The following is a 12,036-nucleotide window of genomic DNA, read 5'->3' on the forward strand; positions in this document are numbered from 1 at the left end:
ATTGGAGAACTTTTGGTGAAGAGAAGCATTAAGTTAATCTTATTGATTGCAAATGAGCGTATAGTAATATATTAGTAAAGTATAAAACTACAATGAACAAACCTATTGAAGCCTTATGTCCGATTGGGAACAAGAGGAGTAAGTAATATTAAGTAATGCATAATAGATCAAATGGAGTGAGATGGTCATGGGCATGTACATGAGGTCGTGAAATAGGAAGACACTGCGTTTTTGAACATAGTAAAGGATGAGATGGTTCGAATATGTGTTGGTAAATTGTTCCAATCAGAGGGGGCTTTAAATGTGAATGCTTTCCTACCTAATGCATTGGAGACTGCTGGAACAGAAAAATAGGGTTGGGCGGAGTGCCTCAACTGAAAATTGGTGGTGGATGGTACTAGAAACTGTTTAAGATATTGTGGATAGTTGAAGTGTATACATTTAAAAATAAATTGGGTCCAATGAAGCTGTCTTCTTACAGTGAGAGAGGGCAATTCAAGATTATCATACATAGTGCAATGGTGAGTTGTAAAAGGACAACCTAGGATAAATCTGCAGAGTTTGTTGTAAGCTATATTGAGACTGTTCAAGTTGGATTTGGATGCGGTTTGATACACGACATCAGAATAATCAAATATGGGTAAGATAAGTTGTAGAACTAGTCTTTTTCTGACAGAGAATGAGAAGCAGTTTCTAGAGCGATATAGTACTCCAATGCTGAAATTAGCTTTTCTTATAATGTGGTCAATGTGACATTTAAATGAGAGTTCAGTGTCAAGCCACATGCCCAAATATTTAGTATGTTCAACTCCTTGCAATAGAGTACCATCCAGGCTGGTAATAGAACAGGAGTGATTTAAAGATTTAGATTTAATATTTTGACGTGTTCCAAAGATCATTGTGAAAGATTTGTTTTTGTTGAGTTGTAGTTTGTTGGCTGCTAGCCAGTTTTGTAAAGTGTTAAAGTCTGATTGTAGGGCTGATTCAATCTCTGGTATAGTGGTTTTGGAGGTGTATAGTACCGTATCATCGGCATAGAGTTGAACATTACATGCGGAACAGATTGAAGGCAGATCATTGATAAATATAGTGAATAGAAGTGGTCCAAGGGATGAACCTTGAGGCACGCCTCGTTCCTGAACTGTCAAATCCGATTTACAACCTTGTATAACGACACATTGCTTTCTATTATGAAGATATGAATTGAACCATAGCAAGGCATTACGAGATAAACCAACAGAGTACAGTTTGTCTAAAAGGAGGTAGTGGTCTACCAAATCAAAAGCCTTGGAAAGGTCAATGAAAATTGCTCCAGTTAATTTTTTATTGGCGGATGCTGATGTAATATCGCTTGTAAGTTTCATTAAAGCAGTAGTTGTGGAATAATTTGACCTAAATCCAGATTGATAGGGTGATAAGATATTGTTCATGTTAAGGTAGTGTGATAGTTGATTATAGATTAGCTTTTCAAAAGTCTTTACAATTGAACAGATGATTGAGATGGGTCTATAATTGTTGGGTTCAAGTGCATCGCCTCCTTTGTGCAAGGGAGTGACACGAGCACATTTCCATACAGCAGGTATCTGACAGGTGGTTAGTGACATGTTGAAAAGATCACAAAGGGGGTACATAAGAATATGAGGTGCTAATTTGAGAAATTTAGTTTCTATATTGTCTAACCCAGGTCCACTGCTCTCCTTTAAGTCATTGATTGCATCATATACCTGAGTTGGTGTTATTTTCCTAAAGGAGAAGGAACTATTTGTCTGTAAGTTGTTAAAAGCAAAAGGCAGGTCAGGCGTTGGTGGAGGACAAACTGAGGAGAAGTGCTGATTGAATGCTTGAGCAATTAGCTGCGGATTATGTAATATCACATTATTCACTTTTATTTGATTAGAGGATGTGGTTTTAGCAGATGGATTTGTTAGGGATTTTACTTTGCTCCAAAATTGTTTTGGATTTTTAAAGTCACGCTGTAGCGATTCCTTATAATAATTAGATTCTGCATTTCTAGTCAAAGTTTTGCTTTTATTCCTCAGTTGTCTGTACTTCTCCCAGTCATCAGGAAGCTTGGTCCTGCGAAATGAAGCCCAGGCATTGTCTCTCTGTCTAAATAGACTTATGAGTTCAGATGTGATCCAATTTCTGTCAGTCCTTTGCCCTACATGTAAAGTGTCTTGAGACAACTTTATGTCAATTGAACTTTATGTCAATTGAATTGAATTGAATTGAATTGAATTGAATTGAATTGAAAAAAGCTGACATTTTCTTGGAATCGAAATGGCTGAAATCAGCAGTGGCTTGAGTACTTTGAACAGTGTGTGCTACTTGCCTGCCTCCTTGCAGACGCCGGCGAGGTCGGCTCCCACGTAGCCGTGGGCGGAGTCGGCCAGCAGGGCCAGCTGCTCTGACGAGGCGCTGCACGGTACCGAGAGCAGCAGCTTCTGGAGGATGTCCGCCCGCTCCGACGCACTGGGGACCCCCACCTGGAACACACACACACACACACACACACAATCAATCAACATCGTCGTCGTCTAATGCACTGGTTCATAAACGTTTTCATGTCAATCATGACACCAATTAGCCCGCGAGACCCCCATTTGAAGAGATATGCCAGGGACCCCCATAAGAGATTATTATGGCATTCTGGCTCTAGCAGTGATTCTCAACCCATTTAATTTCATGGACCCCCAGTTTGACATGCATTAGTCTACAGGGCCCCATTTAATGGCATCATTTCCACAATTTATATCGTAAAATCAATGTTATTTTAACTCTGAGAGTGTACAAATGGACCCTAGTGGGTCCATTTGGTTCTGTTTGTACACTCTCAGAGTTACAGACCCATAAGGGTCCTTTGGTTCCAAACTATCATTTAGCTGGGGACCCCCTAGAACTCCCTCAATAGGGGTCCCCGGACCCCACTTTGAGAACCACTGCTCTAATGCAGAACCCCTTGACTAGAGTACAGAAACACACATGCGGCACATCAACAGCCTTTGGTTTCAATGTGGTAAAATAAAAAATAGTCAGGATTTAATACATGGCGAAACACCACAGGACAATGTTCCAAGCAGAAGTACATATTGCAGTAAACATTTATTGCACATTTCCACAGAGAGAGTGAGAGAGATGGTGACTTTCATCCTACGAGCTTGTAGATCTGCTATTTTTCAAAATGTGTGAAAATGTGCATCAAATCTTTGAATATAATTATATTCTTTCAGAGAGAACGTTTTTTAACTCAAATCTTTGCTTGTGAGGGGCTCCCTGAAACAACATATTTTCAGATGGGGGTCCACAGCCAAATACAGATAATTCAGGGGGTCCTTGACATGAAAAAGGTTGACATAGAAACATTTTGTTTAAGAATCGTACAGTACAGTACAGTACAGTACACCCCTGGGTACCCCCACACGGTAACTCTGTCATTTCTCGACCGTTTCGGACGCGGGGCGGCTTGCCGTAACCGGGCCAGCACCCTGGCCGCGTTCCTGTGGGTCAGGACCCCCAACACAGAATTGAACCACTCACTTCACACAGGTGTGAACAGTGGTTCTTAAAAAAAAAAGAAGGGAAAAAAATAGCAGATATACATTACATGTGCTACTTTGGGAAGTGAAAGTGTACAAAATGTTTTCAGATTGTGGTCCATTTTGAGAACCACTGATTTTGAAGGCATTTGTAGAGGCCTCGGCTCTCAATAGGTTAACACTGCGTTGTATACTATTTGACGTGATATGGCCCAGGCCTACTGTACCTCCAGCTCCTTGTCGAAGCGCCCAGGCCGGCGGAGGGCAGGGTCCAGAGCGTGGGGTCGGTTTGTAGCCCCCAGCACCAACACTTGTCCCGCGTGCCCTTCCTGGAATAAAGACAAGTACAGTCAGAATCACTGAGGTCCAACTAGTTATTTTAACTTTAACCACTTTAGACCCGAGACTAGATTCTAAAAATGTCTTCTAAATCATGACAGTTTTCTGAAAAACCTATTTTTCTCTGCCAGTGGTGCTCAAACCCTTTCATGTCAAGGACCCCCAGAATTATATGTAAGTGGCCGCCGACCCCCATCTGAAAATATGTTGTTCCAGGGACCCCCCCCCCCAGAAGAAAAAATAGCAGATCTACAAGCTCGTAGATGAGCTTGTAACATAATGCTTAAACATTCCCGTCCTGAATGGGTTAACCACTTTAACTTTAACCCTAGCATCCCTATTCTGGTCATGTCGTGGATAAAGCTTTTTGTGACGATGGGTGGACACTCAAATTGCAGATCTTTGTACACAAGCTCACAACACGTCGTAGTTAAGACGGGTTGGCAGCCTGCTTTCCTCCCTCCTTAGTCATTATCAGAAGAGTCGGACACGGTGAAGGAGGCATGTGAGTGGGAATGGGATTTGATCTCAGGCCAACTGGGAGGTAAAATTGTATACAGTGCATTTATATAGCACGTATACTATCCACCTGACGGAGACGATAAGTAATCGGTATTGTTTCAGATTGAAGTAGTATATATATGGAAGAGAACGAACGACACTTTTCTGAGATCAACAACATCAACTAAGAGACGAATTCAAAACAAAACCTTAAATTGTCTTGCAGATAATATTGGACCCAGATTATTATGGAGCTATAGTATACGCCTCAGTATCTTGTCTCTCTCATGGTGGTCTGCCTTCAGGGGGAGAGAAATGCTGGCTTTTTTCCACCCGTCTCCAATACCATGGGGATGCGAGAGAGGTGCACATTTCCAGCTCAAGCAGGAATTCCGAGGACACAGGAAGTGTGTCCCCCCACTCCTCCCCCCTCCTCCCCCTCCCTCCACATTCTGCAGTGACCAATCAGCACTGCTGACCTCAGCTGGAACAGGCCCAGGGGAGACTAGAACTAGGGCTCTTCTACATATGGCGTAAAGTTTCCCTTCATTGTCAATGGCATTTAATGTTTGTGTTGCCACAAATGTACGTCATATTTGGCAGACATTTGACCTAATTTCTCCTTTCATTGTCAATGGCAAATATGAGACGTGTGGGGACCAAAGCTGTATGGAAAAAAAAAAAGAATCACGTTGATTTGTTGAATATAACAAAAACAAAGCTTCTCAATTACTCAAAATGTCATGGATAGAACAATGGCTATGAAATGAATGGATTGGTTGCAATGCAGGCCCTAGAGTAGAGCGGAAGACACGTACAGACATTTTGTCCTCCTCCTCCTCTGCCTTTGGCTTTCCATTCTATGTTTTGATTAAAGAGATGGAGATGTGCTCTGCTGATAAAGTGATGCCGAATTGGCAGGTCACGGTAACCCGCCGTGATCTGCTTCCCAGGCTTCTTTAAGGAAAGGGAGGGGGGGGGGGGGGTGTTGCAGGGCAATCTGGGCTGACCCCAGCTCTCTTTTTCTCATCATCAGGCTGAGTGGTGTACTGTACAGAACAGCCAGACAGACGACACCCCAGAGACAGACAAGACGAGGCTGAAGGCCGTCTGAAGGCCGTCTGAAGGCCGTCCAACGTGCGGCGAGATGGTTTCTGCATGACTCTATCTGCATTTCCAATGAGGAAATGTATATTCTGAAAGGAGGGAATCAAAACTGCTGCGTGTGGCGGGGGGGGGGGGGGGGGGGGGGGGGGGGCGTATTCCACATTGAGCATTCAATGAAAAAACCACATGCATGTGTGGATCAGATAGTCAATAAAGGTTCAGCCAAAGGTAGCTCCGGATCCCTCGAAGGCTCGCGTCAGAAAATGAGGCCGCGCTTTGGATGTGAATATACGCTACGCGGCTACGGGGCTATGAGCGAGTAGGGAGAACATCTGATCTGACTTCCAACCGAAGAAGAGCGAGCCAATATAGAGACTTCTCACGTCGGCCATTTTGATGGATGACAACAGGAACCACTTAACACTTATGATGCTGCCAGAGTTTGTCAAAATAAAGGAGCTAAGAGTGCCAAGCAGATAAGGCAGATTTTACTCTGAAAAGCCCCGCCTTCCATTTCCCCCCAAAACCGGGAGGTACATTATAGGTCCATCACTACCTCACGGTGTCGGCTGTCAAGTCTCATCTCTCTTTTGAAGCGTTTATATTCCAAACGAGATGCTTGGATGAGTCAGAAATGAGGACAGAACATCAGCGTTCTGATCAAAACCATGGACAGAGAAAAACATGTCCTGGAGCGTTGAACAAGGCGTTGCCTAGCAACGGGGAGCGGTCAAAAAATGGATTACAGCGATCCCGTTTTATATCATTGAAAAGGACCAAAACATGCCGATACACGTCCTTAGCACCCCGCGGTTTAAAAGAAAATCACACCCGTGTGAACTGAGTGGTGCAACTCCCCCCCCCCCCCTCTCCCCTCTCTCTCTCTCTCTCTCATTAGCAGGCAATAGTGCAGCACTCTCTCACCGTTTCTGGCACAACAGCGCCCCTACTGGTACTAATAGTCATACTCGTGCTCATTAACGTCACACGGACACATAGACACATAGACACATAGGTGAACACGGACATTGCTGTTCCTTGGAGTTGCACCACTCAAAAATATCTTTTTTGCTTTTACTCACATGTTAGACTACATACGGATCCGACATGCACGCACGTGCGCTTAGTACTCCTTTTTCTGCTCAAAAAAGACAAAATCTAGTGTTTGGGAGGTTATAATTCCATTCCTAACATTGCGCGGACCAAAACAACTCCATCGCGGGTCCACCGCAGCCCTAGAGTGAACCAGCCACGGAACCACCACTTGATGAAATTTAGAAATCGCACAATTCCATGCTGTATTGGACCCGGGTTTCATTTTACGCTCTCAAGAGTTAAAGATCCAGTTTGGTTACCAACTCTCCTTCATTTAGCTGGAGACCACATGGAAGCTGGAACCCCCTCAAGGACCACTGGTTGAAAACCACTGGCCTATATGAAGAAAAGCTACTTACCGCGCCCATCCCGTCCATGAGAGTGAGGAGGGAGGCCACCACCCGTTTCTCCACCTCATTCTGTGCCCCCTCTCGTTTGGGACACAGAGCATCCAGCTCGTCAATGAAGATGATGGCAGGACGCCTATCAAAGGTCAACAAGTTCATCCAATTAGTTGATTCAATTGATGTATTGAATGATACAAAAAAAAAGAAAAAGATTTGAGGGATTTTTTTTTTCTTCTTTAGTGGGGGGGGCATTATAGACGGAAATAAATACAGAATACTATAGCTGATCTACAAGCTCACACTGCGTCACATAGCGATGCGTTCTGAGATTGTACATCATCTTAAATGTACAGTCCAACACAAGCACATGGATGTGTACTAGCCTTGGCATAGGCCCATATTTTTTGTTTTCCTGTTTAAAATGTACATTGTGTATGTGCTCTGTGCACAATTTATTGCGCCCGGTAACTGTGTACCATTGTTGGAGATTTGTTGTATACTTTTTATAGGTTTCCTGAGGTATGTCATGGATGTATTATTTGGCTGTTGTGTAATTTGACATGTACGATGTAGCATTGAAGTGTAATTTTGTTTCTGCCTCTTGGCCAGTTCCCACTTACAAAAGAGACTCAGTCTCAATTTGTTATTACCGTTTAAATAAAGGTTAAAAAAAAATAAAGAAAAACATCGACAATGAAGCTTTGCGCAACACTGTTGTACTGTATGACAAAGTTTAAAGTAGTGCTTATCAGATCAATTGTTTTAGTAGATTATAAGAACATTCAAATGTCAGGGGCAGAGCTTGCATTATATTGGGCTAGTATGAAGTGAAGGCAGCAGTGGGATTATAGTGCACCATATACCAACCATATACCAACAATAAAACTAGCAACATTAATGACAAAGATTACCTTTGAGATGCATCACTGAATATCTGTCTCAGCCTTGCTTCAGTTTCACCGTAGAATCTAAAAAGATATGTAGAACATCCAGATTCCATTCACTTACCAAAAGAAAAGAAAAAATCTTGAATAATGTTGCATTTAACGCAAATCTTCTCTTCTGGGGGTACAAAACATATCAATCTGGGGACAATGGGTCTTATGGGTCTGTAACTCCAAGAGTGTAAAATGGGTTATCTAACTTATCTCTGGAACCCATGTTGGTAATTTAGTGTACAGGTGGAACCAAATGAACCTGTTACGGGTTCATTTGGTTCAATCTGTACACTCACAGAGTTACAGACCTGTCAGGGTTCATTTGGACCCCTGGTGGTCCCTGGACCACATGTTGAGAAACAGTGTCCTGAATAATCCATCTCTGAATATGGCCATACTTGCTCATGATCTCCGGGCCGTTGATTACAGTCATGTGCGCGCCGACCTCATTGGCTATGGCTCGTCCAATCATAGTCTTCCCTGTGCCAGGCGGACCATAGAGAAGCACTCCTCTGGGGGGAGCGATGCCTGCAATGGAACACAGCGTTAACATTTTCTCAAAGTGGGGTCCGGGGACCCCCAGAAAAATGAGTAAAAGTTTAACTACTTTAACCCTACAGTATATGTTTATATTCATTCAGATATTAAACAAAACGGCGGCCAATAAGCTCTGAGCTTGTAAATCGGCTATTTTTGAGGGGCACTAGCTCCTCCTATAAACAGCTTTATTGTTTAATGTTTGTGATGTCTGAACAAACATAAAAAATGCCATTGACAATGAATGGAGAGTTTACATCATTGTCTGAGAAAATCAGCTGGGTATGTCAGTGGGAACCCATGGCCAATAAGGGAGCAACATTCTTGATGATGTACAATGATTAGCGCCCCTCACTTCAGCACAACTGATGATATTTCTAATGTGATTATTCCGTTCTCAAATCTTCTATTAGCGGCTAGGTGTGCTGTCATGCTCATTTCAGCAAATTTAAACCATTTGCTTGGTCAGAAGAACTACCTGTAGTAATATTTCAATATTAAATTCCGCTTTTGTCTTTTTTCTCCTTTTTTGGGGGGCGACGCTGGTTGTAAGCAGAGGTTGGGAAGTGGAACACAGAGTACATATAATACCATAGGTGGAGAACAGCTCGGGGTGCTTGAGGGGAAGTGGAACACAGAGTACATATAATACCATAGGTGGAGAACAGCTCGGGGTGCTTGAGGGGAAGTGGAGCACAGAGTACATATAATACCATAGGTGGAGAACAGCTCGGGGTGCTTGAGGGGAAGTGGAACACAGAGTACATATAATACCATAGGTGGAGAACAGCTCGGGGTGCTTGAGGGGAAGTTCAATCGTCTCTCGGATCGTGGCCAGCTGGCTGCCGAGGCCGCCGATCATGCTGTACGTGACCTTTGACCTGGTGTAGGGATGTGAATTATCGATTAATGCATTAATAGTTGATTGATACGTTTTGATAAGGTTAAAGACCGATTAACCGGTTAGTTGATAAGCAGCGTTTTTTTGTAAAAACAAAAGAAAACTAATTTACAGAAATAATACAAAAGGCATATTATATTCCTTAATCAAATATTTATTTGACCATTGACGATACAGGGCCCGGCAATGGCATATTTGCATGTGCGTTCCTCGGCCAACATTCACGGGAAACCACCCAATGATAGAACCGCATAATTTTCGATTAATTACGATTAGTTATTAACTGTTAACGACTACCGATGAACTATTAACATCCCTGACCTGGTGTCTTCTTCAGCGTCCCCTGTCCCCTCCTGCCTGTCTCCTCCTCGTCTGTCCTTGAAGCTCACTTTAGTGGCGCTGGAGACGCGGTAGAACGTGTCACCACTTGTAGTTCCACCAGGGGGTGCTGTGGGAGCTTGTTTCTCTGCCTGCTCCGGGCTCAACAAGGAGGAGGAGCTCTCCTGGCCGATGACAGAGCTCTCATCCTTGGACTCTGAGGAGGGGGTGTCCTCCTCGTCCTGAGAGTTTAAACTTGACTGTTAATCGTCATGCAAATTATTGCGATTAACGATTGAATTGTGTTGTGTTGTTGATTGTGTTGAACACACGGTTTGCTTTGTTTGCACTTTCTTGCACTCTATTCGATCGCATAGTTTCCTGTGCTTGCTGTGTTTGCCGTTTGGTGTTATGTTATCTATGCTGCTGCATTGTCTGGAAGGAAGGACGTTTTACTCTTTAGTACATAAGTCTTATGTACCTGTACACAATATGTAACAATAAAGTACAACCTTGAACAAAATTAATACAAAATGTATTTCCGTTTGCATTCTAGGCTTTGTAATAAAAATTGTACAGAGCAGCTAAGACAAATAACTTCATAAGAAATGACTAACAAATAGTCATTTTAATACTTTAAAAAATATATAATAGCGGAAATAGCTGATCTGTTCCACTATTTCTGCTATATTTGGAAAATGTTTGAAAATGCATGAACATGTCTCAACGTGGAACCAACTGTGACGACTATGCAAAATAACTATGCGGCTGTAAAGAAGCCAAAACAAAAATAAGTTTGACTCTTATGTACCTGTACACAAGATGTAACAATAAAGTACAACCTTGAACTGCGATTGGGGCGAGTAAGAATTATGACAGGCCTATATATACTGTACCTGAGAGTGGCTGGGAGGAGTCCGAGGAGAAGGAGAAGAAGGGGACGGGAGGAGGTGGCACGTCGCTCGGACAGGGGTGCTGCTGGCACTGGGACCCCCGGGACCGACAGGGGTGCTGCTGGCACTGGGACCCCCGGGACCGACAGGGGTGCTGCTGGCACTGGGACCCCCGGGACCGACAGGGGTGCTGCTGGCACTGGGACCCCCGGGACCGACAGGGGTGCTGCTGGCACTGGGACCCCCGGGACCGACAGGGGTGCTGCTGGCACTGGGACCGCCGGGACCGGGCCCTCCGGTGGCGGGGCCTTGCGGCGCCCCGCTGCCGTCACAGTGGTCGTCCACGGTGAGCAGACCGAGCTGCAGGGACAGGGACAGGGACACGTCGGCCGACATGCTGGAGTCTAGCAGCATGGAGCTGGACACGGAGGTCTCGTCTGTGTCGGGACCTCCTGCCTGGAGACAACAAGACAAGACCACATCACCCCCGTCCTAGCTTCCCTTCAGTCAAATTCAGAATGAATTGTAAGGTTTTAATGTTTGTATTTAAATCCCTTCATGGCCTGGCACCTCCTTATATATATCTGCCCTCATTAATTCCTCCGACTACACTAGGTCACTCAGATCAGCAGACCAGATGGTCCTGAAGATCCCTCCCACTCACCTAAAATCAAAAGGCGACTTCGGTCGAATACCCTGCCACTAGTTGTGAAAGCTGCAGACATTTTTAAATCTCGTTTAATCTCGTTTGTTTTCCTTGGCCTCTAATTTCGTGATAAATGTTTCTACCGTTTTTCCTTGTGTATTGTTTCTGCTGTCCGGCACTTTGGTCAACCTTGGTTGTTTTTAAATGTGCTCTATAAATAGAATTGACTTGGAGGTCAGCACCAGTCACCTAGTGTGTAGGGGTGCAAGGGTCAGTGGTGGAAGAACTACCTCCTTATGCCCAGCTTTGTCTGTTTGTGTGCATTTTAGCGATGATTTTGATTGGCTGATCACCCCATAGCGGTGATTTCATTGGCTGAGTGCATATCAAGGATAAAAACTGAGGGCAGAAAATTGAAGACGCCAATTGTGATTGGCCGGGTTGTGATGATGTATGATGAGCACCACTCACTTCACACGAGTGTGATTTTTTTCACTTATTTCAAATGTTCTCAAATGTATAAAAATCGTTTTGAAAATAGCAGATCTACAAACGATGCGATGCATTGTGAGCTTGTAGATCGGCTATTTTCAAATGGCCTAAATGTATTTAGTGCTGAAGTGGTTACTGTATGTTTTCAAATAAATTTGGTGGAGTAAAAGTACAATATTTGCCTCTGCGGAGTAGAAATAAAAGTGCTGGAAATTGGAAATACTCAAGTGAAGTACTAGACCTCTGAGGCCCATTCTACTAATGACTTCTAAATCTGTAGTTCTTCTCAAAAGAAATGGTACCGTCAAGGACCCCCGAAACGGTAAATCAATGGAATAATCACAATCAAATAGCTTGCAGCCTTATTAACACAATTTGTGCCCAAG

The 12,036-nt window shown here is 43.7% G+C and overlaps 1 protein-coding gene across 1 annotated transcript in view; it reads right to left on the minus strand.

The window, feature by feature from the left end:
* afg2a (AFG2 AAA ATPase homolog A) overlaps window positions 1-12,036 on the minus strand; it is a 171,040-nt gene that overhangs the window by 154,705 nt on the left and 4,299 nt on the right. The window contains exons 6-13 of the mRNA XM_080774826.1: window positions 10,516-10,968; window positions 9,623-9,861; window positions 9,175-9,281; window positions 8,262-8,391; window positions 7,837-7,893; window positions 6,938-7,061; window positions 3,764-3,865; window positions 2,333-2,486 (exon numbers count right to left, since the gene is read on the minus strand). Coding sequence (XP_080630952.1) covers window positions 2,333-2,486; window positions 3,764-3,865; window positions 6,938-7,061; window positions 7,837-7,893; window positions 8,262-8,391; window positions 9,175-9,281; window positions 9,623-9,861; window positions 10,516-10,968 — 1,366 coding nt within the window. The remainder of the gene's footprint in view (window positions 1-2,332; window positions 2,487-3,763; window positions 3,866-6,937; window positions 7,062-7,836; window positions 7,894-8,261; window positions 8,392-9,174; window positions 9,282-9,622; window positions 9,862-10,515; window positions 10,969-12,036) is intronic.

Source organism: Protomyctophum bolini, assembly GCF_963924005.1.
Source record: "Protomyctophum bolini genome assembly, chromosome: 10".
Lineage (NCBI taxonomy): Eukaryota > Metazoa > Chordata > Actinopteri > Myctophiformes > Myctophidae > Protomyctophum > Protomyctophum bolini.